The following is a 27,831-nucleotide window of genomic DNA, read 5'->3' as shown; positions in this document are numbered from 1 at the left end:
AAAAAGGGCCCCCCCCATCAGCCTTGGCATCAAGGCTGGTCCCACCCCTGCCTCATAGCCCACCTCAAACCAAACCTGCCATGGTGAGAGGAGCCAGGACAGCTACTCTGGACGCCACGGCCAAGGTCCCTGGCCAGGCAGGGCCCCGCGGTTCACACCTTTGTTGAGGCGTCCTCCGGGTGCCTGCTCTGCTCCTGGCCTGGAGAGGCAAGAAGGACAGGCGGGGCCCTCACTCCAGGAGCCCCAGGGCCCATGGTGAACTGAGCAGGGGACTCCTGTGGGCCCTGCAGCCTGGCCCACCCTGGGCAGGGACTTGGTGACATCCCAAGGAGGGAGCCCTGTGGGGTGAGATTCTCGGGAGCCAGAGGTGGCAGCCATCGGGGGAGGTCAGCCTCCTCCCCACACCGGGGCTGGCTTTCCAGACTCCACCAGGGGAGCTGGGGTGCAGGGGAGACGCCAAGGACCCTGAGCACTGTGACCAGAAGACAAGGTTTTGGGGGAGAGCTAGGGCCTCCCAAAGAGGAGCAGGAGGCAGGGATGGGGCCCCACTGGGGTACGGGAGGGGATCTGAGGACAGTGTGGGGTAGGGTCCAGGGTGGGGCAGAGCATGGGGGATTGGAGACGCCCGCGTGGCCAGACCTGGGGTGGCGACTCTCACAAGCGTTTGCATCCCCTGCCCCACATGGTTGGGACTGAGCAGCCCCCTGGAGGTTGTAGGAACAGAGTCTGGACTGCCCACCCCTCCCCTGCACCATCAGCCGCCAATTCTGACGGAAAACATAGCTCTGGATTTTCCCTCCAGGAACACTTGGGAGCCGGGACAGCTGCACCCTCTGGAGTTGCTCACAGCTGTCTGGAGGCCCCAGCAGAGGAGCTGGAGGGTAGGGGTGGGAGGGGGCGCTGAGGTCCAGAGAGGCAGTGGAGCAGCTGGGCCCTGAGTCTGGCAGCCCGGGCAGGGTGCTCCTGGCCAAGCGATGCTTCCAGGGCTGCTTCCCCAGCACTGGTATTACGGGGAGCTGGGGCAGAGGGGCGATGGGGTTCCCTTCTCATGGGGAGTCTCCATCCCAGAGCCTCTGGTGGGGAGGCTGCCCTCCTAGCTGGTGCCCTCAGGCCACCTTCCTGTGAATTAGCGTGAAGCCCCAGGTAACTTGCCTGCCATGTGTCCACCAGCAGCCCTGGGAGCCCGAGACCTTGGAGCCTGGACAGGCAGATGTTCACCTCCTGGCTCACTGGGGACCTGGCCCCAGGACTCGTCCTTCCAGGCTCAGTATGGGTCTTCTCTGTTACTGCCCCCATCTCAGCAGCCTTCAGAGCCCCTCAGCCCCCACCCCAGATCGCGGCCTCCTCGGTGCCTGGGGACCCTGGAGCTGGCCCGGAGGAAGGTTTGCCATCGTCAGGTCGTGAGGGAGGAGCGCACAGTCGGATCGTCTGCTTCTCAGCCAGGAGGTGCTGAAACAAGGAATCATGTCAGAGCAGTTTCAGGTCCATCCATGGGTCCCAAAGTACCTAAAAGGATGGATACTCTGAAAACCAAGTGTGAAACGCAGGAACTATTTTATATGAGCCAGTAATGAGTTAACATTTAGGGAAAACATTCAAAACATCTGAAATATTGAACATTGCCACACAGCACACCTCTCCCCTGTCTCCATGATACACGCGTTTGGCAGCTGGAGCAGGCGGTACCATGACAGGCCATGGCCTAACCGTGGGCCTGCATTTAGTTCGTCATTGACTTTAAAACTGGAAGATGGAGCAGACACTTATCCCTGTTCCTCCCACTAAGGGCGACCAAGATCGCTGGACGTTATATATAAAACAGGAAGACTGAAGGTGAGAGAAGAGAGCCCACCAGCAAGGCCCTCGGGACGGAGCCACAGCCCCAAAATGGCCGTCTTGCCTGGGCTTTCTTTCTGCCTCATTTTCTAGACTTGGAGGTGAGGAAACTGGAAACCCAGTAATGCCAGCAGATACAGACAAAAAAACACCTCAACAAAAATCTGCTCTCTCGCTAAAGGGCCAGAAAAGAGCAGCCTAGCAAGACAGGAAATTTACAGAAAATAATCACCGCTCCAGCCAACACCACAGAAAAAACCACGGCCCCACCCACACCGGCAAGGCATGGAGGAGGGAGCCTGGACTCCTCCTAACGGCTGTAAGGGGTAACCACCCCTCGCTGGGGTGCTATCAGAGGAGGCCAAATAGGAAGCTGAGATTTTCATCTAAGTGGGTAGGAAGGACCCTCCCCCCGCTGCTTCTGTGGTGGTGTCAGTGGAGACCACAGGAGGAGCCTGGCCTCCCCCAACCCCTGGCAGTACGGAGGGGTTCCTCCTCTGTGGAGTGGTATTACATACTGACTAGCAGAAAGTCAGGACCTTCACCACCACCCAGCGGTGACTAGGCCACCCCCGCCACAGTGTCATGGAGGCCTAGTGCGGAGCCAGGACTCCCATCCTACCCGAAGCAACAAGGAAAACCCCAGTCAACAAGTAATGCCCCCAATCAACAAGGAATGCCCCCAATCAACAAGGAATACCCGCAATGTATCCACCGGAGTTCTACCCCAGCCTGGCTGTAGCAAGGCAATACCCCCCTTCTCTACCAGCATGACGTCAGAAGTAGTCATCTAAAGCAGAAGGTTTAAATAAGATCCAAAATCTCCTAATACACAAAATGTTTGGTTTTCAGTGGAAAAATCACTTGTCGTAGCAGGAACCAGGAAGACATTGAACTGGTGAAAAAGGGCAGTCGACAGTTGACAGCACCAACATAAGAGAGGTGACTTCACAGAGGTGTGAATGCAGCCGTCGAAAAGGCATTCAGTAAGCAATTATGAACAGAACTGGTAAAAATACAGCCTCAGCAAAGAAATAGAAGATTTTTTAAAGAACCAAATGAGAAGATTAGAAGTGAAAAAATAACTGATATAAAACACTCAACATCTGAATGGAAAGGACAGAGGAAAGAATCAATAAACTTAAACATAGAAAGTACCCAATGGGAACAAGAGAGAGGACATAGAAGGGAAAAAACAGCAAGAGCCTCAGGGATCTGTGGGACTGAGACTGTAACAAAAGATGCAGAATTCATGTCATCAAAGTCCTAGGAGGAAGAGAGAGAGAGCTTTAGGGCCAAAAATGTACTTGGAGAAATAAGAACTGAAAACTTCCCAATTTTGGCAAAAGGGGCAAACCTACAGAGTCAATAAACTGAGTGAACCCTAAATAGGAAAAACCCAAAGAAATTCAAATCTAAACACATCAAAGTCAAATTTCTAAAAACTAAAGATAATAAGACATTGCCAGCCTGGCCAATATGGTGAAACCTCATCTCTACAAAAATAAAAAATTTGAGTATAGTGGTACACGCCTGTAATCCCAGCTACTCAGGAGGCTGAGGCAGAAGAATTGCTTGAACCTGGGAGGAGGAGGTTGCAGTGAGCAGAGATCACACCACTGCACTCCAGCCTGGGCAACAGAGCAAGACTCTGTCTCAAAAAAAAAGGAAAGGAAAAAACATGGGTAAACACAATAGACCTTCCTTCTCTTGGGTTCCCAATCATGTTGATGGTTAAGTAAAGGCTATAAAACCGTCTGAGGTAGTTCAAAGTTTATGTAGAGGAAGTATTTAAGATAATTATAAATGGATGAGGGCAAATGGACACAGAGGTAAGGTTTCTATACTAAACTTGAAGTGCTAAAATGACATCAGTAGACTATAAGTTATGTGCCAAGAACAGCCAGTAAAAATCAACCTATACTGAGATACATTGGAACACGCTCTTGACAAATCAAAATGGGATTCTGAAAACACGTAACCCATAGGAAAGCAGGTTGGGAAAAAGAAAGAAATCAGAAACAGAACAGATGACAAGAAGTAAAATGGTGAACTTTATATTAAATGTAAATGGTCTAAATAAACCAATTAAAGGATAAAGATTGGCCAGGTGCAGTGGCTCACTCCTGTAATGTCAGCATTTTAGGAGCGGAGGCAGGTGTATCACTTGAAGTCAGGAGTTCAAAATCAGCCTGGCCAATATGGCAAAACCCTCTCTCTACTAAAAATACAAAAATTAGCCAGGCATGGTGGTGCATGCCTGTAATCCCGGCTACTCGGGAGGCTGAGGCTACGGTGAGCCAAGATCATGCCACTGCACTCCAGCCTGGGCAACACAACAAGGCCCTATCTCAAAAAAAAAAAAAATAGTAACTTAAATATATGCATAATGAGCTTATGCCCTGATAAATCCAGCATAAGTTAAAATATAAGTCAAAAAGTGTTTAGTACACCTACCAAACATTAATCGTAGCTTAGCCTAGCCTACTACCTTAAACGTGCTCAGAACACTTACATTAGACTATAGTGGGCAAAATCATCTAACAGGCCTATTTTATAATAAAGTGTGGAATAGTGGAATATCTTATGTAATTTATTGAATACCATATGAAAGTGAAAACAGGATAGTTGTCTGGGCACTCAAAGTGTGGTTTCTACTGAGTGCATATCACTCGCACCATTGTAAAGCTGAAAAACCGTCAGTTGAATTCTCATAAGTTAGGGACCAACTGTATAGGCAGGTTGCAAGTAAAAGGATAGAAAAAAATATCGTGAATAGGGCCAGGCGCGGTGGCTCAAGCCTGTAATCCCAGCACTTTGGGAGGCCGAGACGGGTGGATCACGAGGTCAGGAGATTGAAACCATCCTGGCGAACATGGTGAAACCCCGTCTCTACTAAAAAAATACAAAAAAAAACTAGCCGGCTGAGTTGGTGGGCGCCTGTAATCCCAGTTACTCGGGAGGCTGAGACAGGAGAATGGCGTAAACCCGGGAGGCGGAGCTTGCAGTGAGCTGAGATCCGGCCACTGCACTCCAGCCCAGGGGACAGAGCGAGACTCCGTCTCAAAAAAAACAAACAAAAAAAAAGAAAAAAGAAAAAAATATCGTGAATATTAATGAAAATAAAGGATTCATTGTATTAATGTCAAAGTAGACATCAGTGCAAAAATTATCAGAGACAAAGATGTCCAATGAGAAAAGGCCCAACCCACCAAACAGAGGTAGCAATCCTAAGTGTGTGCACTAAGCACAGATCTGCAAAATACGTGAAGAAGAAAAAGAACTGAAAGGAGAGCCAGACAAATCAACAATTACGGTTGGATGCTTCAACACCCTTCTCTCAACAGTTGATAGAATAAGTAGATGGAAATTCAGCAAGAACATAAAAGAGCACCATCATCAACAAACAGGACCTAATGATGTTTATAGAATATGCCACTCATTGAACTGAATAATATGTCACATTTTCTGGGATGTAGTTAAACTAGTGATGAGAAAGAAAGCATCAAATGCATACATTAGAAAAGAGACATGAGAGGTTAGAAAAGAGGGAAGATCTCAAATCAATAATCTTACCTCAGCTGGGTGCCATGGCACGCACCTGTAGTTCCAGCTACTCAGGAGGCTGAGGTGGGAAGACTGTTGGAACCCAGGACGTTGAAGCCAGCCTCTTGCCATGAGGCAACACAGGAAGACCCCATCTCTTAAAATAATAATGATAATAATAATAATAATAGGCCGGGCGCGGTGGCTCAAGCCTGTAATCCCAGCACTTTGGGAGGCCGAGGCGGGTGGATCACGAGGTCAGGAGATCGAGACTATCCTGGCTAACATGGTGAAACCCCGTCTCTACTAAAAATACAAAAAACTAGCCGGGCGTGGTGGCGGGCGCCTGTAGTCTCAGCTACTCGGGAGGCTGAGGCAGGAGAATGGCGTAAACCCGGGAGGCCGAGCTTGCAGTGAACTGAGATCCGGCCACTGCACTCCAGCCTGGGCAACATAGCGAGACTCTGTCTCAAAAAAAAAAAAATAATAATAATAATAATAATCTAAGTGCAAGATTACATGAATAACTAGGAAAAAATTCAAGGAGCAGTAAGAAAACAAAAGCAGAAAATGAAATTGAAAACAATATAGAGGCCGGGCGCGGTGGCTCAAGCCTGTAATCCCAGCACTTTGGGAGGCCGAGGCGGGTGGATCACGAGGTCAGGAGATCGAGACTATCCTGGCTAACATGGTGAAACCCCGTCTCTACTAAAAATACAAAAAACTAGCCGGGCGTGGTGGCGGGCGCCTGTAGTCTCAGCTACTCGGGAGGCTGAGGCGGGAGAATGGCGTGAACCCGGGAGGCGGAGCTTGCAGTGAGCCGAGATCACGCCACTGCACTCCAGCCTGGGAGACACAGCGAGACTCCGTCTCAAAAAAAAAAAAAAAAAAAAAGAAAACAATATAGAAACTTACTGAAACAAAGAGATGGTTCTTTTAAAAGACCAATAAAATCAGCAACCCTCTAGTAAGAATGACAAAAGGAGAAGATATGATTGCCAATTTCAAAGGTGAAAAAAAGAGGCCGGGCACAGGGGCTCATGCCTGTAATCACTGCACTTTGGGAGGCCAAGGTGGGTGGATCACCTGAGCTCAGGAGTTCAAGACCATCCTGGCCAACATGGTGAAACCTTGTCTCTACTAACAATAGAAAAAATTAGCTGGGCGTGGTGGCAGGCACCTGTAGTCCCAGCTGCTTGGGAGGCTGAAACACGAGAATCGCTTGAGCTGAGACCGCACCACTGCACTGTAGCCTGAACAATACCACGAGACTCTATCTCAAAATGAAAAAGAGACACCACTACAGACCCTGCAATCCTGAAAAGGATAATAAGGGAATACGACAAACATCTCTACATACATAAATTTTACAACTTGGATGAAACAGACCAATTTCTCGAAAAACACAAACTACCACAACTCACTTGGTATGAAATAATTTAAATAGTCCTATAACTAGAAATTGAATTTGTAATTTTAAACTCCAAAAAGAAATATCCAGGCTCAGATGGTTTCACTGGAGAATTCTAAGATTAATTTCCCAGAAAATAGAAAAGAAGGAAAAACATCAATTTATGTTTTATTTTTTCCTTTCTTTCTTTCTTTTTTTTTTTTTTTTTTTTGAGACAGAGTCTTGCTCGCCCAGGCTGGGGTGCAGTGGCCGGATCTCAGCTCACTGCAAGCGCCGCCTCCCGGGTTTAGACCATTCTCCTGCCTCAGCCTCCCGAGTAGCTGGGACTACAGGCGCCCACCACCTCGCCCGGCTAGTTTTTTGTATTTTTTAGTAGAGACGGGGTTTCACCGTGTTAGCCAGGATGGTCTCGATCTCCTGACCTCGTGATCCGCCCGTCTCGGCCTCCCAAAGTGCTGGGATTACAGGCTTGAGCCACCGCGCCCGGCCTTTTTTTTTTTTTTTTTATGAGACAGGTTCTCACTCTGTCACCCAGGCTAAAAGTGCAGTGGCACAAACATGGCTCACTGCAGCCTCGACCTCCTGAGCTCAAATTATCCTCCCGCCTCAGCCTCCCAGGTAGCTGGGACCACAGGCCCACACCACCATGCCTCACTAACTTTTTTAGTTTTTGTGCAGACAGGGTCTTGCCATGTTGCCCTGGCTGGTCCCAAACTCCTGGGCTCAAGCAGTCCTCCCACCTCAGCCTCCCAAAGTGCTGGGATCACAAGCGGGAGCCACTGTGCCCAGCCTCAATTTATTTTATGAAGCTAGTGATTCTTTGATACCAAAACCACACAAAGATAATACGAGAAAATAATATTACAAGCCAATATCCCTCAGCGATATGGACACAAAAGTTTTTAACAAAATATTACCAAATAGACTGGGCACAGTGGCTCACGCCTGTAATCCCTACACTTTGGGAGGCTGAGGCGAGCAGATCACCTGAGGTCAGGAGTTCAAGACCAGCCTGGCCAACATGGTGAAACCCCGTCTCTGCTAAAAATACAAAAATTAGTTGGGCGTGGTGGTTCATGCCTGTAATCCCAGCTACTTGGGAGGTGGAGGTTGCAGTGAGTGGAGATCATGCCACTGCACTCCAGCCTGGGCAACAGCGAGACTCTGCCTCCAAAAAAAAAAAAAAATTACTGAATAGAATTTAGCAATATACAACAGTTCTACACTGTGACCAAGTAGGGATTGTTCCAGGGATGAAGGTTGGTTCCCTGTTTGAGAATCAACCAGTGTGATCGACATGTTACCAGCTAACGAAGATAACTCACATGATCACATCCGTCACTGTGGGGAAGCACTTGACAAGTTTAACATCCATTTGTGATTTAAACCTGGGAAAATAGAGGAGAGGAACTTCCTCAGCTGGATGAAGAGCATCTGCACAAGCTCTGCAGCCAGCATTCTAGTCGGGGGGAAGGAATCACCCTTCACCACTCAGATCCGGAACAAGAAAGGATGTCTGCTCTAACCATCGGATCCAGCACGGTGCTGGGAGCACTGGCCACTGCAATACAGCAGGACAAGGAAATAAAAGGCGTGTAGATCACAAAGGAAAAACACGAAACTGTGCCTGTTTAAAGATGACATCGTTGTCCTTGTAGGAAATCCCAAGGCATCCACCAAAAACACGCCTAGAGGCCGGGCGCAGTGGCTCAAGCCTGTAATCCCAACACTTTGGGAGGCCGAGACGGGCGGATCACGAGGTCAGGAGATCGAGACCATCCTGGCTAACACAATGAAACCCCGTCTCTACTAAAAATACAAAAAAATTAGCCGGGCACGGTTGCGGGCGCCTGTAGTCCCAGCTACTCGGGAGGCTGAGGCCGGAGAATGGCGTGAACCCGGGAGGCGGAGCTTGCAGTGAGCCGAGATCACGCCACTGCACTCCAGCCTGGACGACAGAGCGAGACTCCGTCTCAAAAAAAAAAAAAAAAAAAAAACACACCTAGAATTAAGTGAGGTCGGCCGGGCGCGGTGGCTCAAGCCTGTAATCCCAGCACTTTGGGAGGCCGAGACGGGTGGATCACGAGGTCAGGAGATCGAGACCATCCTGGTGAACACGGTGAAACCCCGTCTCTACTAAAAAAAATACAAAAAACTAGCCGGGCGAGATGGCGGGCGCCTGTAGTCCCAGTTACTCGGGAGGCTGAGGCAGGAGAATGGCGTAAACCCGGGAGGCGGAGCTTGCAGTGAGCTGAGATCCGGCCACTGCACTCCAGCCCGGGCGACAGAGCGAGACTCCGCCTCAAAAAAAAAAAAAAAAAGAATTAAGTGAGGCCGGGCGCAGTGGCTCACACCTGTAATCCCAACACTTTGGAAGGCCAAGGCAGGCCAGTCACCTGAGGTCAGGTGTTTGAGACCAGCCTAACATGGAGAAACCCCATCTATACTAAAAAAAAAAATACAAATTAGCTGGGTGTGGTGACACATGCCTGTAATCCCAGCTACTTGGGAGGCTGAGGCAAGAGAATTGCTTGAACCTGGGAGGCAGAGGTTGCAGTGAGCTGAGATCGCGCCACTGCACTCCAGCCCAAGTGACAGAGCGAAACTCCATCTCAAAAAAAGAAGAAAATTAGTAAGTGAGTTCAGCAAAGTCAGAAGACACAAGATCAATATAAATGATTCAATAGTATTCCTGTATACTAGCAATGAACACACAGACACCTAAATTAAATATGCAGAACCACTTAACAACCACTCCAAAAAGTGAAATACTTAGATATAAACCTGACAGAACATGCGCAGAACTTACATGCTGACAACTCGGCAATGCTGCTGAAAGACGTCAGCACACACCTAGAGAGACGGCCACGTTCGTGGGTTGAAAGGCACAACAGAGTGGAGATGACAGTTCCTTCCAGATTGATGGACAGGTTTAATGCAATTCCTATTTAAAAAAAAAAACAAAAAAAAAAAACTCCTAGCAAGATGTGTTAATGGGTAAGGACAAGTCATCCCAAGTTTTCCACGGAAATGTAAAGGAACTCAAATAGCTAAAACCATTTTGAAAGAGAACGAAGTGGAAGGAATCTCTAGGCAGTTTGAAGACACAGAACCACAGTAGTCAACACAGTGTGGTACTGACAGAGGGACAGACGTGCAGATCCATGGAACACACAGAGAACCCACAAACAGACCCACACAAACATGCCTGGCTGAGTTTTTTTACAAAAGCGCCAAAGCAATTGCGTGGACAAAAACAAAACCTTCAACCCAAGTCTAACACTACACAAAAATAACTCAAAACAGATCCTGGACTTCAATGTAAAACATAAGACAATCAACTTTCAGGGCCAGGCATGGTAGCCCACACCTGTAATCCCAGCACTTCGGGAGGCCGAGGTGGGCAGATTGCTTGAGCTCAGGTGTTTGAGACCAGCCTGGGCAACATGGCAAAACCCTGTCTCTACTAAAAATACAAAAAATTAGCAGGGTGTGGTGGTGCATGCCTGTAGTCCCAGCTACTCGGGAGGCTGAGAGGCAGAGGTTGCAGTGGGCTGAGATCGCACCACTGCACTCCAGCCTGGGCAACAGAGCGAGAGCCCATCTCAAAAAAAAATAAAAATAAAAATAAAAAACTTTCAGGAAAAATAGCAGAAAATCTTTGGGATACAGGGTCAGGCAGAGTCATTATACTTGATACTAAAAGGATGATCTGTAAAAGGAAAAATTGATAAACTGTAATTAATTAAAATTAAAAGCATTTGCTCCATAAAAGACCCTGTTAAGAGGACAAAAATAATTTTTAAGCTACAGACAGGCAGAAAATATTTGCAAGCCACGTATCTGACAATAGGCTAAAATCTGGAATATGTAAAGAAGTTTCATAACTTAACAGTAAAATAATCCCATTAGAAAATGAGCATGGACAGGAAGAGACATTTCAGCAAAGGTCCACAGATTGCAGATAAGCCCAGGAGAAATGCCTGTCATTAGGGAAGCAAGAACCACTGTGACACCACTCACACCCATCCCGCGACACGTCGCTCACACCCATCCCGCGACACCGCTCACACCCGTCCCGCGACACGTCGCTCACACCCGTCCCGCGACACCGCTCACACCCGTCCCGCGACACGTCGCTCACACCCGTCCCGCGACACCGCTCACACCCGTCCCGCGACACCGCTCACACCCGTCCCGCGACACGTCGCTCACACCCGTCCCGCGACGCCGCTCACACCCGTCCCGCGACGCCGCTCACACCCGTCCCGCGACGCCGCTCACACCCGTCCCGCGACGCCGCTCACACCCGTCCCGCGACACGTCGCTCACACCCGTCCCGTGACACTGCTCACACCCGTCCCGTGACGTCACTGCACACCCATCAGAATGGCTGGAATAAAAGTAGCAACAACCCCACATGCCGGCAAAGACGCCGAGAAATCTGGTCACTCGGCTGTTGCTGGGAGGGTAAAGTGGCTCCTCAAAAACGAAACCTGAAATTGCCGTGGACTCAGCAGTTGCTTCCACGGATGTTTAAACCGGAGAGTTGAAACCCAGGTTCAGGCAGAAACCCCTGCAGAGGTTTACGGCAGCTGTAATAGACAAAAACTGCAACAAGCTCAGCTGTCCTTCCACAGGAGAGCAACCGCACAAACCAGGGTGTGCTCACGCCACAGACGCTGGTCAGTGACAAGGAGGAAGGAAGCCTCCATCACGCAACCTGGCAGAACCAGAGGGCTGGCACGGATGAGAACCGCCTGCCCCGCGGGTACATGCCACAGCGTTCCACTCCTACCACATTCTTGAACTCATACAAGGAGGCCGCAGGGCGGGGGTGGGTGCGGAAGGACACGGGGGTCCGGGCGTGGACGGGGCCTATGTCTGTAGTCTCAGTGTCAGGCCCTGGCTGGGATCCCTACTATAGCTGTGCCAAGCTGTTGCCAGTAGGGTCTGTTCAAAACGGCTGGGAGCTCCCCTATTTTAAACACTCAAGCTTTCTGTGGGTGGTGCCATGGCCTTCTCGGGTACTTTGCAGGAATGAAATGCAATCTTCAGGCCGCTGGGGGCCTAGGGCCCCTTCCCACCAGCCTGCCAGTGGGCACAGAGGCTTCTGACCCTTTCCAAATCCCTTCCAAACTGCAGTTCCAGCTCTGGACGTCAGAGACCAGGGCCTGGGCCCCCAGGCTTTGACCCTGTCCTGGAAAGGAGCAGAAAGCAAGAGCAGGAATTTGGGAAAGATGGGCGATCCCACTGCAGAGGCCCTCCCGGGACCCCTGCCCTCCCAGCACCCCCGCCCTCCCGGGACCCCCGCCCTCCCAGCCTCGCTAAATGCAGGGTTTGGGAGAGGGTGGGCTGCGTGGGGTCTGCATTGCCCCAGCAAGGCCCAGGAGAGTGTGCGGGGACCATGCTGCCAGCACAGCCCAGCGCCCTCACGGCCGCACCCCAGCCTGTCCCTTCAGCTGCTGCTGAGCTGCTCAGAGGTCCGTCTCGGGGTCCAGTGTGACCTCTGCCTGGCACCACCTGGCTCAGTCCCCATGCTGGCCGCTGCCGTCCATATAGCCGAGAACAACCATGGCGGCCTGAGGCCCAGGGGGTCCAGGAAAGACCCCTGGGGCCCAGGGCAGTGGGCAGTGCCCTCCTGGAGTAGACAGGAGCCAGCAGCTGCCAGCATCGCCCTCAGTCTTGGCTGCCCGGGAGGTTTTCCAAAGGCCCGACCCCACTCCTCTTGGAGCCACTGATCCCTCTCTCCCACCAGACGCCTCCGGGACCCTCCTCCACCCAGAGGGTCTCTGCCTTCCTGGTTTTCCTGGGGCAGTTCAGACCTGGGGGGAGAGGAACCATCGTCCAGCACACCCCAGACCCACGCAGACCCAAAGCAGGGAGGAGCAGGGTGGACCCAGAGGCCTCATCCCGCCAGCCCAAGGTCTCTACCCGGAGCCCCGGCGCACAGCTGTGTGCAGGTCACCAGAAGCCCCGAATCATGACAGCACCCAGAGAGCCGGCACCAGGCCCTGGTGCAGTGTGAAGCCGCCAGCACTTGCCTGGGCTCATTCCAGGGGCCACCAGAGGGTCCTGTTACGGCTGCACCCTCACACTCACCAGGCAGCTGGGGCCCAGCTCTGCCATGGATCCCAGCCAGGCAGCAGCCGCCCTGCAGGCTGAGAAGCTTCCGCTCCTGCTGCACAACTGGGAAGGGGCCTGGAGGCCGGGAGCTGGCGATGGCCACAACGCCGTCTGGCGCCTTCTCCTCCGGGGCAGCCGAGCAACCCTGGACACGAGGGGCTTCGTCTCACCCCCAGGAGAAAATGCCCAGTCCTCCGAGAGTCTAGTGAGGGCTTGCCAGCCGGGAACCAAGACCCAGCGTGGCTTAACCCAGGCCCGGTCACCATGGTCAGGCAGGACCTTATACAGAGCTCAGCGGAGAGACCTGCCCGCTGCCGCGGTCCAGAGGAGATGGGGGAGGGGGCCTTCATCCCACTCGGGCCTGTCCGAGGAGAGCAGGCAGCCAGCATCTCCACATCTCAGGCAGGAAAGGGCCTGAAGCCCTGGGAAGCAGAGGCTGCGCCCTCAGGAAACAGGTCCCAGCCTGGCTCCCTCACAGCCTCGGGCTGCCCTGTGGACCGAAACCCCCAGGCACCTTGCGGCAGGGCTGGCCTGATGGTGGAGATGCCACGCCGTGAGCAGCAGGTTCCTCTCCGTGCCTTCCCAGGTCGGGGGCACGTGGGGCTCAACCTGGGGCCTTGGGAACTTCCTTGGGCCTGCCCAGTGCCACCCTTGAAGCCCCTGGCCTTCCCTGGGCCGGTCGCTCTGCCGTGTGGGCTCTGCTGGGTCACTTCTCCCGGAGCTGCCCACGTCCGCCCTTCCCCCTGGCTGCACTGTCCCTGCTGAGGTGCGGACTGAAACAGTCGCCCTGCCTGGGGTCTGCTGGGGGTCTGCCTGTGCTCGGGGTGGGGGCTCCTCATGCAGCCGCTCTGTCCGTGGAGGACCCCTGTGAGCAGCTGCAGCTGAGCAGCAGGCCGAGGAGCCGGGTCGGGGGCCGGGAGTCCCAGCAGGCCCTAGGCTGACACATGCCCCCTTGCAGGTGGGTCCGCGGAGAGCACTACAGGTACAAGTTCAGCCGTCCTGGGGGCAGGCACGCCGCCGAGGGCAAGTGGTGGGTGCGGAAGAGGATCGGAGCCTACTTTCCTCCTCTCAGCCTGGAGGAGCTGAGGCCCTACTTCAGGGACCGTGGGTGGCCTCTGCCCCAGCCCCTCTAGATGTGCACCAGAAATAAAGGCAAAGACCCAGCCCCTGGCGGCTCAGCAACGTTGGCCCTTCCCTGCGCCCGGCCCGAACTCGGCACCGCCAAGAGAGACGTGGAGAGAAGAGCAGTGGGAGCCAGCGCCCAGCACAGGGGTCCTGGGTGGGGTCTGCTGTCACACACTGTGGCGGCTCCCTGGCCCTGCCCGCCTGGCGCCCCACATCCTGGCCAACCCTTGTCCCAGGCACCAGCCTTCTCGGGGCTCTGATCTCCCGTCCGTCCCTCCCTCCCTCCTCCCAGAGGCCCAGCCTGGGGCTGTGCCGCCCACAGGAGTTGAGATGATGGCCATCCTGACACCTTCCTCCACTATAGCCCTGACCACAGGTCCAGCCAGGGAGCTCTCAGGGTCCCCAGCGCCCCAGCAGCTGGTTTCTGTTCCCCCCTCAATGGTGTGTTCCCAGCCAGGTCCTGACCCTCAGAGCTGAGTCCCCGTCACGTCTGAGGCAGCCGAGCCCTTGCCCCCCCAGGGACCTGGACGTGCCCAGCCTGGATGTGGGGTTGGACGGGCCATTTTCTGTGCTGTCCCTCATCCCCACCCCTGCCACAGCCTACACGCATCCCACACATGCAGGCACACACAAGGGCACACACAGCCCGTGCACACGTGTGTTCTGGGCCCGGTTTCATCCCCCAGTGACTGGTGTCTATGAGGTGCAGACGGACACACCACACGCCCAGCGCCACCCTCCAGGCTGTGACCGCGCTGCCTCCGAGGCCTTGACACGGCCCCTCAACCACAGGACCGCCGGACGCGCACACTTTCATCATCGTCACACAAACCGTCTACTGCACGTTTTCCTATTATTCCTATTCTTATGCCATATCTATTACATATTTTTCTACTGTTCCTATTATATCATTTACCAGCTGACTCAAAAACAAACTGCTTAAATGAAGTTCTTGTGCCTCCCTCCCTTTGGCAGTGGCCGTGCCCCCAGCCCACACTGTGGTGCTGGGGCAGCGGGTGACGGAGCGGGACTCAGGCTTTGGGGGTTGAAAGGTGAACAGGTGGTGCTTTGCCTGGCGACCCTTCCAGTGCCTGCTGGGTGCGGGAATACTTGGAGTTAAATGGGAACGAGCGGGGGTGCTGGCCTTGCTGGAAGGAGGCAAAACTCTGGGGCAACGTCTCCCCCACCCAGCACGCTGTGAGGCTGGGTCCCGGGAGAAGTCAGAAGTGGGTCCCACCGCAGGACAGAGGCCCTCCCCTCTCCCCAAGCCTGGGGGGCAGCCACCCACCCCTTCCCCGTCTCCATCCACGGCGCCTGGAACCGTGATGCCCACGGCTGAGCCACTGTGGGGGGCCCCGGTGGGGACAACACGGTGGTTGAGACAGAGGAGGCCGGCTGCGGTGGGCACAGTGCGGGTCTGTGTAGAGCCCCCCCTCAGCCTGGCCGGGGGGCGGCCAGCCCAGGTGCGAACAGAGGGCCCGTGTTCCAGCTCCCGGGGAAACAGGGCGCCCTGTGTCTGTGGAGGGACAGACGGGGCCTCAGAGGGACGCGCTAGGAGCCAGCCAGTCTACTGGAGCAACCACGCGGAGCTGTCGGCCACAGGGGCCTGGGCGGCCCTTCCTGGGGGGCTGTCCCAGGGGCTCTGCTGTTGGTGGGGCTCAGCCCTGTGGCACAGCTCAGAGGCAGGCATCTGGGGCAGCGGCAGGAGTTGTGGGGACCCGAGGGACCCATCACCCGGGAAAGGCTGGTGCCAAGGGGTGCCCCTGCCCAGCCTCTGCAAGGGGGAGGCCAGAGGAGCCAGCAGCCCTCCGTGCCCCCTGCCCGGAACCCTCCCGTGCGGCCGCCCTCCCCATGGTGGGTCCCGAATCCCACAGCCCCTCCTCCCAGGCTCCTCCACCCCGCCCCAGGCTCCTCTTGTCCCAGGGCAGGTGTGCACCACTGGTCTCCCGGGTACCCCGCGGTGGGGCTGCAGGTCCTGGGCAAAAGGGCAGGGCAGGAGCCCATGGCAGGAGTGACTGGGCAGCCCGTTCACGGGACCCACAGCCCAGAGGCGCCGCAGCACCGTCCTGGGACCACGGGAAGGGCCTGCAAGAGCCCTGGAGCGGGCACCCTCATCCTCCATCGGGGATGGCAGCTGTGACTTCCCAGGGACCTGGCGGCAGGGTCACAGGGCATGTGGGGCCAAGTCACACAGTATGAAGCGGACCAGTGGCCGTTGTTAAGCGAGTCATTTGTGGTGTGGAGTGCGCTCCCGAGGCTGTGCATCCACCACCCACTCCATCCGTCCCGTTTCCATCTTCCAGACAGAGCCCTCAGCCCCAGGGAATCCATCTCACGCCTCTGTGGCTCTCCCTGTTCAGGACGCTTCATATAAACAGAATCGTGGCCCTCAGCCCTCCCATCGGGCTTGTCGGCTTCTTCCCGTGTCTGAACTCTCTCCACAGAGCCTGTGCGAGACGCCCCGCCCCCACCCCCCGCCTGTGTTCTGTGTGACGGAGGGTCCTGCCTGCCGGTGCGGGGCAGTGAGGCCAGCGGCCCCCACACAGGTCAGACGGATGCCTGTGGTCAGGAAGTCCCCTGGGACCCTGGGGGCGGAGGCCTGGCATCTGAAAGGGTGCTCAGCAGTGGGGGCCATGGTGTGATCTGCCCGCCCCCTTTCAGCCAGCCTCGGGGGCTTGTCACTGTGGAGGGCAGGTCTGCTAACCCCCGAGTACCCCACCAAGGTCTGGGGGCCTCGGGGACCCACTCCATGGAGCCCTTGGCTCCGACCTGTGAGTGTCCAGCCCTGCTCAGGGAGACCCCCTCACCTGGCAGGCAGAGGGGCCCTAATGGTGGTGGTCCAGTCTCCGGATCCAGAGTCCCAGAGACGTCCACTCACCCGGGGCCGACAGCTGACCTGAGGTCAGGTTGTGACAGCCTTGGCTGGGATGGAGCCTGCACCCTCTGCAGACCCAGAGCCCATCACACCTGACCCTTCCGAGGCTGGGTTCCCCTCACCCCATCAGTCCTTGGCAGATGGTCCCAAGGTCTCACCGCACTGAGCCCATCTCCCCCAAATGTCTGGGGTCCCTGTGTGGTCAGGGCCGTGGGGCCTTTGCACTAGCAACCACTGCCGGCACCACAAGGCAACCCCCTGGCTCGCCAGAGCTTGCTCTTGCTCTGACACCAAGCGGCCCCTCGTCCTGCGCCAGGCCCTCAATGTGGGTTTGCTGGGTCAACCATGGGCCCGGGGGAAGGGAGAGGCACCCTGGAGTCCCCGGAACAGCCTCCCTGGCTGGCTCAGACTCTCAGCCATTCTCACTGCAGCTTGGAGGTCTCAGGCTGCCCAGGTCCTCATCTGGGCAGGAAGGTTTGGGAGAACGGAGGCTTTGGAGCCTTAGATCAGCAACGCACAAGAATACCACAGACGGTGGCAGCTGGCCCACGGTGGCAGGAAAAAAAGCTCCCTTGTCAAAACAGTGTGGCAGCAGCACAGAGACCTAGAGAAGGGCGGGGCACAGTAACCACCTGAGAAATTGTCCCACGCGTGTGGCCACATACCTTCCAACGACAACAACCCGAGAAATCGCCCCACACGCGGCCAGGTACCTTCCGACGACAACAACCCAAGAAATCGCCCCAGACACGCGGCCAGGTACCTTCCGACGAGAAATCGCCCCACGTGCACGGGCTTCGAGACCATTCAATGGGAAGACGATGGTCTTTTCAGCAAATGGTGCTGGGAAAGCGTTATCTCCACATGCAAAATAATGAATGAAGCTGGCCCCTTACCTAACAGCATACACAAAACTTAACCCAAAAAACAGGATGAAACACCGAAACGTAGGACCTAAAACTGTAAGACTCAGAATAAAACCAGGGAAAATCTTTATGACATTGGATTTGGCAGTGATTTCTTGGCTAGGACACCAACAGCACCGACAACAAAACAGAAAATAAATTGGACTTCATCAAAATTTGACATTTCTGGCCGGGTGCGGTGGCTCACGCCTGTAAATCCCAGCACTTTGGGAGGCCGAGGCGGGTGCATCACCTGAGGTCAGGAGTTCGAGACCAGCCTGGCCAACATGGTGAAACCCCATCTCTACCAAAAATACAAAATTAGCCTGGCGTGGCGGGCACCTGTAATCCCAGCCACTCGGGAGGCTGAGGCAGGAGAATCGCTTGAACCCGGGAGGCAGAGGTTGCAGTGAGTTGAGACCACACCACTGCACTCCAGCCTGGCCGATAGAGTAAGATTCTATCTTTAAAAAAAAAAAAAAAAAAGTGGCTGTCAATGAGGCTCGGCAGAGCTGCCCTGAGCCGTTGTCTGTCTGCGGGAGCCCCGCCCTGCAGGAGCAGCCACAGCTGTAACCCCGCTCGCCCCCTTTTTTTTTTTTTTTTTTTTGAGACGGAGTCTCGCTCTGTCGCCCAGGCTGGAGTGCAGTGGCCGGATCTCGGCTCACTGCAAGCTCCGCCTCCCAGGTTCATGCCATTCTCCTGCCTCAGCCTCCCGGGCAGCTGGGACTACAGGCACCCGCCACCTCGCCCGGCTAATTTTTTTGTATTTTTAGCAGAGATGGGGTTTCACTGTGTTGGTCAGGATGGTCTCGATCTCCTAACCTCCTGATCCACCCACCTCGGCCTCCCAAAGTGCTGGGATTACAGGCATGAGCCACCGCGCCCAGCCCCCAGACCAGACTTTTCTAAACTCAGCCTCTGAACCCACCACAGGCCAGACACGCGGCGCCCTCCCCCAGCCTCATGGCTTCGAGAGGAGCTGGGGGTCCCCGGCGCCTGCCTATCCAGGACACCTTGTTTTAAGGGCAGTGAAAGCCAGGAAAGCCATGGCCAAAGCCAACGAGACCCAGCGAGGCCCACGCCGCCCTTGCTCCTGTCGAGGGGCAGGCGCCCGTTTGTCCTCAGGGAAGGTGGTCTTTGCCGCCGGCTCTGGTCAGGGCTGCATCTGGGCCGCCAGGACGTTCGGTGCCAGCCCTGCAGCTGCGGGGCCTTCTGTGGTGGGCACGCATTTGCATCTCAATGACCCTGATTAATATTTAAGGAGTCAGCTGTCTGAGCCTCACGGAAAAAAAGGGTGAAAAAAATGCCTTGTTCCTTTAAAGGGTGGGCTGCAGGCTCTCCATCAGGTGGCCTCATCTCCCCCACGACGTCCACACTCACAATTCTCCCCCATGCAAAAGATACGTGGCACCATTAGCCAGATCAGGGCCTGTGTCCCCGCCAGGGCCGGCCCTATTGTGAGCCACACAGCTGCGGGCTGCTGCCCCGGCCCGTCTGCCTGCCCTGCCCTCTCACAGCCCTGTCTGGTGGAGGTGGACGGTACAGCCCATAAGTCAGGGGCCGTCCTCAGGGGTGCCTCAGCCAACCCACCCCGGGCCCAGGGGCATCCCCTACTTGGTCACTGTCACCACCCCCAGGGGTCTCCCCATCCACTGTCCACGGTGCCTCTGGGGCAGGCGTGGCCAGGCCGGCTGTTCCTGTTGTCCCCTCACTGGGTGTCAGCCCCCCGGGGAGGGTCTGAGGGTGGGCCTTGACCCCAGGACAGTGGGGACACACTGGGCGGAAGGCTGTCTCCCTAAATTCACGGCCACCCGGAATCTCAGAACGGGACCTCTTTGGAACTAGGGTCTCCACAGATGCGATTAAGAGGAGGGCCTTGAGATCAGGTCATCCTGGATTGAGGGCGGCCCAGACACAATGACGGCTTCGTAAAGCCAGGGACTACAACACACACCGAGGGAACGAGGCCGCGTGAACACGGAGATTGGAGTGACCCACCCGCCCCGGGGGGTCCGGCCACGGGAACTGGAAGGAGCAGGAAGCATCGTGCCCGGAGCCTCCAGAGAACACGGCTCCAAGACACCGAGACTCCCTTCTGCAGAGCTGGGGCGGCGGGGACGCCTCACCGTTGCCTGGAGACACAACACAGCCCTGAGTTTTGCCGCAGGCCCAGGAGGCGGCGGCACCTACAGGCCCAGGAGCCCCACAGACCCGGGTCTGACCAGGAGAAGCACTCAGAGGCCCCCTCCTCAGCCAACCGTCCCACCACCCCCTCAGCCTCCTGCAGCAGCCCCACCCGAGGCCCAGGGTCAGGTCCCCAAGCCCAAGTCAGAACCCACAGCCCAGAGTTCCCCAGCCCAGGGTGAGGTCCTGTGGCCCAGAGTCAAAACCCACAGCCCAGGTGAGAAGCTGTAGTCCAGGGTCAGGCCCCAGAGCTGAAGGTCAGGCTGGGCCTCTGCAAGCCCCGCACCCCGAGAGGAGCCAGTAGGCGTCCCCTTCGCACACTCACGGGGACCCTGGGGAGGCCAAGACGCAGCAGCACTGAGGGACGCACAGGGCCCTCCTGGGAGGAAGGCTCTGCCCGGGCTCGAGGCTGTGGCTGCAGGATCGGGGCACCCGAGGCCACCTATGCCCGTGAGGGCACCAGTCTCCCGAAATGCAGTAGCAGGGGCGGTTCGTTTTGCTTTCACCTGCCTGAGGTGCTGAGTGGACAGGCCCTGGGGGACCTGGGGATGGAGGGAACTGGTCCCTGGTCCCTTCCTGCCATCCCTGGTCCAAGTGAGTCTGGGAGTTTGGGGGCTTAACGGGGGCTGGTCGGCGGGGCCTGGACAGCCCTGTGCAGGGACCTGGGAGAAGACCCCCCGATTGTGACTATTTCCCAGGGAGAAAAATTCCATGTTCCCTGGGAGGGAAGGGGAGGAAGCGGGGCTAGTGGCACCAGGACACACAGGCACCGGTGACGCCCCTCTCAGGCCAGGGGGACACACGGCACCTGCGTGGAAACACGTGCACGCACCAGCTCACGGCACACGTAAGTACACAGCCGCGGGTGCGGCACCTCCTGCGAATGTCACAGTGTGGTAAATTGTGTGAATGGAAAGGTATTTTGGAAATAGGAGTGAGGCACGTGTAGCGGAGCCTCTGCCCGGTGGTTGCTCTTGACCCCGGAGGTGACCACACCCCAGCCATGTCCCTGAACCAGCCGCTGCACGGAGCGGCCTGGCCGAGCCTTTTCCAGTCTCCAGCCCCTGCTGCTGGGTCTGGCTTCTGCGGGAAGAGCCACCAGGTCCAAGACCTCAAATGCCCACCTGAGAAAGGGGCTCACGGCTTTTCTGTCTCGAGGGGAAACGTGAGCTTCCAGCAGCCACAGGACACCTGGGGAGCGGCTCTTTTTCTGGAGCTCGAAGCCTCCTTTGGAGAAAGGTCCGGCCTCCAGGGGGTGAGGACACCTCATCCAGGGCACGTGTGGTGCCTCCCGAGGGCTCCTCACCCTGCGTCACTCTGACTGTCCTCAGGCTGCCCTGCCCGTCGCTACCCTCCACGCCCGGTGTCCACTACCCCCTTAGGGGGACGCTGTCCACGGCAGCCCCCAGCCCCCTATCCAGAGCTGCAGCAGGGCCCATGGGAGCCCCCACGGTGGAAGGCTCGTGTGTTCGTTCCACAAACACCTACGGAGCCCCTGCCTTCCGGGGGCCGTGGAGCCAGGTGCTGAGGACTTGCTTGGCCCCAGGCTCCTGCCTGGCAGGACACGCTCAGGGCCTCTGTTGTCCTGAGGGCTCTGGAGTAGCAGCAAAGCCTGGGGTCCTCCAGGTGGTGGCAGCCAATTGGATCCATCCACACATCCCTGAGTCCTCACCCTTCTCCTGTCCCAGGGCCGGCAGTGGCCACCTCACAGGGGCTTCACACCTCCTCGGGGTGGAGCCTCCCCAGCCCAGCCCAGTGATCTCAGCCAGAGGCAGAGCTGCAGCAAAGGAGGGGTCCACACAGCCCCTAGGGCTCCTCAGCCCGGCCACAGCAGGACGCCATGTCCCTGGGGCTTGAGGCATCTGCCAGTGAGACTCCTCTTCCCTGGGGGCAGGTGGGCAGGGGGAGGGGGGAACGAGAGGCCAAGAAGACCAGGCCCACCTGGGGACACAGGAGAGGCCAGGCTTCCCCTCCACAGGGAGCAGGGGTGCAGGCAGGTGAGGGTTAAACCCACAGCTCGGGGGTGCCTCCCCCCACCCTTCGCTGGGACCCTGGAGGGACAGCTGGCCCACCACCGTCACCTGTCGGGGCTCAGGCAGCACAGCTGTGCGAACGACGCACGCCCAGGCCTCTGATCCAGGCTGCTCAGAACACAGGGCCCACACGTGCACCCAGCCCCCCGCTCTGGGCAACAGCAGAGGCCAGCCTGCAGGGCAGCACAGCTGGGACCGTGTCCCCCGGCATCCCCCTGACCCGAGTGCCCAGTGTCCCCCCAGTGTCCCCCCAACCCGAGTGCCCAGCGTCCCCCCAGTGTCCCCCCGACCCGAGCGCCCAGCGTCCCCCCAGTGTCCCCCCAACCCGAGTGCCCAGCGTCTCCCCAGTGTCCCCCTGACCCGAGCGCCCGGCGCCCCCCGGCGTCCCCCTGACCTGAGTGCCCAGGGTCTCCCAGGCATCCCCCCAACCCGTATCCCCCAGACCCAAGTGCCCAGCATCCCCCAGGGCATTCCCCCCAACCCCTGGTGCCCAGTTCACAGCACAGAGCATGCTGAGTCCATGGCCCCACAGGCGGCACCAAAAACCAGCCGGTCCACGTGCCCTGGCCACGTTCACTCAGCACAGGGCAGCGCGTGACCAGCACCCTCGGCCCTTTCTGGATACCATGATGGGGACCCCACCGCCAAGCAGCAGCCCCGGCCACTCAGCGGCAGTAAAGGAATGAGCCCGGCCACTCGGTGGCAGTGAGGGGACCAGCCCGGCCGCTCGGTGGCAGTAAAGGAATGAGCCCGGCCACTCGGTGGCAGTAAGGAAATGACCTGATGATGACGGTGAACACGCTGAGCTTTGTCCTCAGGCCTATGAGGTGGGAACCAGACACCGAGCACCTTGTGAATAACTTGCCAGCTTCGCTGACCTCCTCGTCCCACGACCCCTGAGCTGAGAATGAGCAAAACCCCCACGGGCTGGAGAGCCACCTTCTCCCACCTCCACAGCGTCTGCAGGTCCACACTGGGGGCAGGGGGGTACCCTTTCTCTGGTCGGGCCGTGCACACCCACACCTGGACAGGGTCAGAGCCACCCACAAACCCTGGCAGCAGAGGGGCCGACCCGGAGGCCTAGAGACCGTAATAAGTAGGAGAATGATGAACCCCGAAAAGAGACGTCCGTGTCCTCACCCCAGAACCTGTGATGTGACGTTATTTGGAAAAGGGTCTCTACAGATGTCAGTAGGTTGAGGGCTTTGAGAAGAGACTGTCCTGGAGTAGGGTGGGCCCTAAATCCAGTGGGAAGGGTCCTTCTAAGAGACAGGCGAGGAGAAAACACGGACAGAGGATGTGGTCAAGTGAAGTCAGAGGCAGAGACGAGCAATGCGGCCACAGGCCGAGGAACACCTGAAGCCACTGGGAGCTGGAAAGGGCAGGGGGACCCTCCCCTGGAGCCTCCAGTGGGAACACGGCTCTGCCCAAGCCTTGAGCTCAGACTTTCGGCCTCCAGGACAGTGGGGATGGGTTTCTGTTGCTTTAAGCTCCCCAGTTTGCTACAGCAGCCCAGTCGCCGTGCCCTCCTGACAGCCGTGTGGCTACTCTGGGACGGCTCCATCTTCCCAGGCCCCGTCTGGCTCCTCCCGTCAGCCTCGGGGCACAGCTGCCCCTCACAGCCTCAGTCAAATCTCATCTTTGGTCTAGGGGCTGTCCAAAACACAAAGTCAAAGGCACAAACAGCTCCCCTCTAGCCATGTAAATTTTATAACTTAGAAGAAATGGACCAATTCCTTGAAAACCACAACCAAAACTCACCCAAAATGTAACTGATACCAAAGAGCCCTTTGGCTATTAAAGAAATTGAATATGTAAAGATACGAAAAGGAAACGTCCGGCTGGGCACAGTAGCTCACGCCTGTAATCCCAGCACTTTGGGAGGCTGAGACGGGCGGATCACGAGGTCAGGAGATGGAGACCATCCTGGCTAACACGGTGAAACCCCGTCTCTACTAAAAATACAAAAACTAGCCGGGCGAGGTGGCGGGCGCCTGTAGTCCCAGCTACTCAGGAGGCTGAGGCAGGAGAATGGCGTAAACCCGGGAGGCGGAGCTTGCAGTGAGCTGAGATCCAGCCACTGCACTCCAGCCTGGGAGACAGAGCAAGACTCCGTCTCAAAAAAAAAAAAAAAAAAGAAAAGAAAGAAAAAAAGAAAACCTTCATATCACGCAGCTGCTGGGAGGTCCCCGTGTTGGCGCGATCCCTCCCCTGGACCCAGCCATGGCTCTGGCTGAGATGACCTGGGTGGTGCCCTCGGCTCAGGCACAGCTTGCGGAGGCTGCTTCTCAGGGAGAGCCGCCAGGGCTGCTGTCCCCAACCCAGCCTCCCCGTGTGGCTGGCCCTGGGCTGTCCGGCTTGATGGCCCCCTCGCTGGGGCAGAACCTTCTCTAGCACGGAGCAGGTGCCTTTGTCCACAGGCTCCCGGGCACGAGCCCCCTGCTCTCCCCGATCCCAGACGCAGACCCCAACCCAAGCCGTTCTTCCAGGAATAAAGGGGCAGCCACTGTGGACTAGAGGGATTTGTGAGCGAGACGGGCTGGACGGGTGACGGCGAGCGGGACACCCTGTCTCCCTACTTCCAGCCTCGTGCCTCGCACCCCCTCCCTCCCTTTGCCCCTCCTGGCCCACTCAGCCTCACCCAGCCCAGCCATTGTCCCAACGCTGCCCTTTCAGAGTAGGGAGTGATGTTCAGCCAGACCCCGGTTCCCCGCGCCCTGAGTCCCCCACAGCTCCTCACAGTCCCTGTTAACAAACGCGCATGCAGGGGGCGGCCGTCCACACACAGAGCCCTCGCTGCCGTGATGGGGCCAGCCCAAGAAGCGGGGGCTGCAGCCGCTGCTGTCATGAGGGTGGCGGGAGATGCCAGCCCGGAGCCAAAGTGTCTGCAGCGGCTCATAAAGGGTGGTTCACGGGGGTGCCGCCCAGCACTGCAGTCCACCCGCTGAGCTCCTTTGTGATGGCCGTAAATTTTCACGAGCGCCGGAAGAGCTGAGGCCTCACCTTGCCAGGGAACAGACTCAGAACAAATGCTGGAGGTGACTTTCCTCCTGTTCTCGGAGCTGCCGTGAAAAGCCTCTGCCACAGGGTGGACGGGAGGGATGGGGCAGCGGATGGGCTGAGGACCCACAGGGTGGTCAGGGCCCGTCTGCCAGCACAGAAGATTGCTGCTGCTCAGACCACCTGGACAGAGACGGCGAGGACAGGGCACCAGCTGGGGGCAGAAGCCACTGTGACAGCCGTCCTGTCCCTTCCACACCAGCACCCCGGCCACACCATCCTGCAGCCAGCCCTCCTGGCTCTGTCAGCTCAGCTCCTTTCAAAGCCCAAACATCCCACAGCTAAACCTGGAGGTGGGCACAGTGACTTACACCTGTTCTCCCAGCACTTTGGGAGGCTGGACCGGAAGGGATCACTTGAGCGCAGTGAGCCACGATCTTACCACTGCACTTCAGCCTGGACAGCAGAGCAAGACGCATCTCCAGGAAAAGAAAGAGGCAGGCAGGGCGCGGTGGCTCACGCCTGTAATCCCAGCACTTTGGGAGGCCGAGGCAGGCAGATCACGAGGTCAGGAGATCGAGACCATCCTGGCTAACACGGTGAAACCCCGTCTCTACTAAAAAATACAAAAAAAGTAGCCGGGCGAGGTGGCGGGCACCTGTAGTCCCAGCGACTCAGGAGGCTGAGGCAGGAGAATGGCGTGAACCTGGGAGGCGGAGCTTGCAGTGAGCTGAGATCCGGCCACTGCACTCCAGCCTGGGTGACAGAGCGAGACTCCGTCTCAAAAATAAAAAAAGAAAAAAGAGGCCAGCCACTGTGGTTCATGCCTTCACCCCACATCCTGACCACCCCACACCCTCCCCTGCCTCACGCCCCTTCCCCACCTTATGCCCCATCCCCCTCATACCCCTCCCCCTCACGCCCCCAACTCGCGACCCCTCCTCCGCCTCACGCCCCCTCCCCCATCTCACATCCCTCCCCGCCTCACACCCCCTCACCCCTCCCTCCCCCTCCCCCACCTCATGCCCCCTCTGGTCCCTTTGTCTCCTTTTTGTTCGAGTCTGGGAGACGCACCTGCCTGGCCGCTTCCTCTTCCTTTCTGGAACATTTGCTCCTGAAGCTGCTGGTGGCACAGGGCAGGGTGGGTGTCTCGCCAGGGAAGGAGCTGGGGCCAGAGAGCCCTGAGCAGGGCCGGGGCAGAGTCCACAGGCGGGGCCCGCCCATTGCTGGTTCATCCATTTGTTTCTGTGTTAATTTTGCTTTTTTTTTTCCCTAAGAACTTAATAAATGCCCCCTGCCCCAGCCCTGCCCTGGCCTTAGAGATGGGTCTCAGAATCCCGGGGCCCGGCTGGCCTTAGAGATGGATCTCAGAATCCCGGGGCCCAGCTGGGAGGAGAGGCCCCGGTCCCTGCTTCTGCTCAGGGCACGCAGCCTGCTTTCAGGGTGGTGTGGCCTCGGGAAAGGGTCTGAGGGGCCGCCCTGCCCTTTTCTGTGAGTGCCACGGTGGCCAACTGCCAGGAAAGTCAACATCTCCCAGAGAGAGAAACCCACAGGGCGGAGGCTGCCAGGGTGGCCCAAGAGGTTCCCGACCGAGGGGCTGAAGGCAGCTCTCATCCAAGGAGAAGCCCTTCCAGGCACCTGCCGGTCAGAGCTGGGCCCTCACACCTGTTCCCAGCGGGCGAGTCCCCGTCCCCGCGTGCCCGGCAGCCTCTGTGACGTTCAGCAAGGCCACTGAGTGCTCCAGGCGCCTGGCTGGGCCAGAAGGCGAAGGACAGAGGGCTCAGCGGGGCGTTGCTGACACGTGATGACGGTGGGCAGAGCCCTCCCTTGAAACCAACCCAGCCATGCCAAGTTCATCCACCGGTGGGACTAAACCCCTCTAAGGAGAGGGGACCCTTCGGGGACACAGGCTGGCGTTCTGGGGAGTGAGGTTCTGTGAGCCCTGCCCCAGGACCACCACACAGCCGGCCCACAGGCCCAGGCAGGGGCTGCAGCCACAGGGCTGTGCAGGGCCGGGAGCGCCTCCTCCTGGGACCCCTGCAGCCCCCGCCCCACGGTCCCAGGCTCAGGGGCCTCCTCCCGGATGTTTCTTCTGGAGCCTGACCCATAGGCTTTTCCTCACCGCCTTTGAGATAAAATCAGAAACAAATCTTTAAAGGCCATCTCCAAAAACCAGAGGCCGGAACGAAGTCAAAACAAAGTTCCCTGTCGGCAGCTTCCTGCTTATCTAAAAACGCCCGCGTCAGCAGCACCTTCCAGCCCAGCAGGGTCCCTGGGCCTCAGTCTCTGGCGGGGGCCGGACCCAAGGCCATGTGAGCCACGCAGAAGGTGCCAGGCCCTGGCATGCGGTGCCACAGGAGGGGGATGGTGACCAGCCCTGTGGCTCAGTGTCAATGTCCACGTGTGTGGAGTCTCCTGCTCAAAGGCAAAATGCCCTTCAGTCCTACGAGGAGGCAGCAAGGTGGCTCAGCAGCGCCCCCCACCACTCAAATATCAAACAGCCGCCTTGTCTGGAATCAGGGTCCTTGCAGATGTCATTGAGATGCGGTCACACCGGATCAGGACGGACCCTAAATCCAAAGTCAGAAGACACGGTGCATGACGACGGAGGCAGAGGCTGGAGCGACGAGGCCACAGCTAAGGCACAGCCGAGCACCAGGGGCTGGAAGAGGCGGGAAGGCTGTCCCGTCCCCCGGGGACCCTCCATGGTGCAGGCCCTGCAGCCCCCCGGTCTCAGGCTCCCACAGCCTCGTTCCACAAGCCGGGCTGGGCTCCAGCGCGTCCAGGGCA

At 57.3% G+C, this 27,831-nt stretch overlaps 2 protein-coding genes and 2 long non-coding RNA genes across 26 annotated transcripts in view; 3 read left to right on the top strand and 1 right to left on the bottom strand.

The window, feature by feature from the left end:
- LMF1 (lipase maturation factor 1) overlaps positions 1-14,979 on the top strand; it is a 120,517-nt gene extending 105,538 nt beyond the window's left edge. For 20 of the 23 annotated variants that reach the window (XM_077985188.1, XM_077985198.1, XM_077985194.1 and 17 more), the window contains one exon: positions 13,878-14,979. In XM_077985188.1, the coding sequence (XP_077841314.1) occupies positions 13,878-14,052 (175 nt within the window). In that variant the 3' untranslated portion in view covers positions 14,053-14,979. Of the gene's footprint in view, positions 1-11,433; positions 11,720-13,321; positions 13,480-13,877 lie in introns of those variants that run through there. The other 3 variants (XR_013411381.1, XR_013411382.1, XM_077985187.1) reach the window with 3 other exon arrangements.
- Positions 76-26,821, bottom strand: LOC114674402 (uncharacterized). Its single transcript, XR_013411406.1, has 5 exons — positions 26,116-26,821; positions 9,603-9,737; positions 8,119-8,181; positions 1,153-1,449; positions 76-199 (listed from the first exon to the last, which is right to left on the bottom strand). It is a non-coding gene; the product is annotated as an uncharacterized LOC114674402 (long non-coding RNA).
- On the top strand, positions 7,631-9,556 carry LOC144337812 (uncharacterized). Its single transcript, XR_013411405.1, has 2 exons — positions 7,631-8,810; positions 9,127-9,556. It is a non-coding gene; the product is annotated as an uncharacterized LOC144337812 (long non-coding RNA).
- The window catches only part of GNG13 (G protein subunit gamma 13), a 45,820-nt gene continuing 33,227 nt past the window's right edge, over positions 15,239-27,831 (top strand). Inside the window, exon 1 of the mRNA XM_077984061.1 lies at positions 15,239-15,495. Coding sequence (XP_077840187.1) covers positions 15,370-15,495 — 126 coding nt within the window. The 5' untranslated portion in view covers positions 15,239-15,369. The remainder of the gene's footprint in view (positions 15,496-27,831) is intronic.

The sequence above is a fragment of the Macaca mulatta genome, chromosome 20, assembly GCF_049350105.2.
Source record: "Macaca mulatta isolate MMU2019108-1 chromosome 20, T2T-MMU8v2.0, whole genome shotgun sequence".
Lineage (NCBI taxonomy): Eukaryota > Metazoa > Chordata > Mammalia > Primates > Cercopithecidae > Macaca > Macaca mulatta.
The sequence above is the reverse complement of the archived record's forward strand: the minus strand, read 5'-3'. Positions and strand labels throughout refer to the sequence as shown.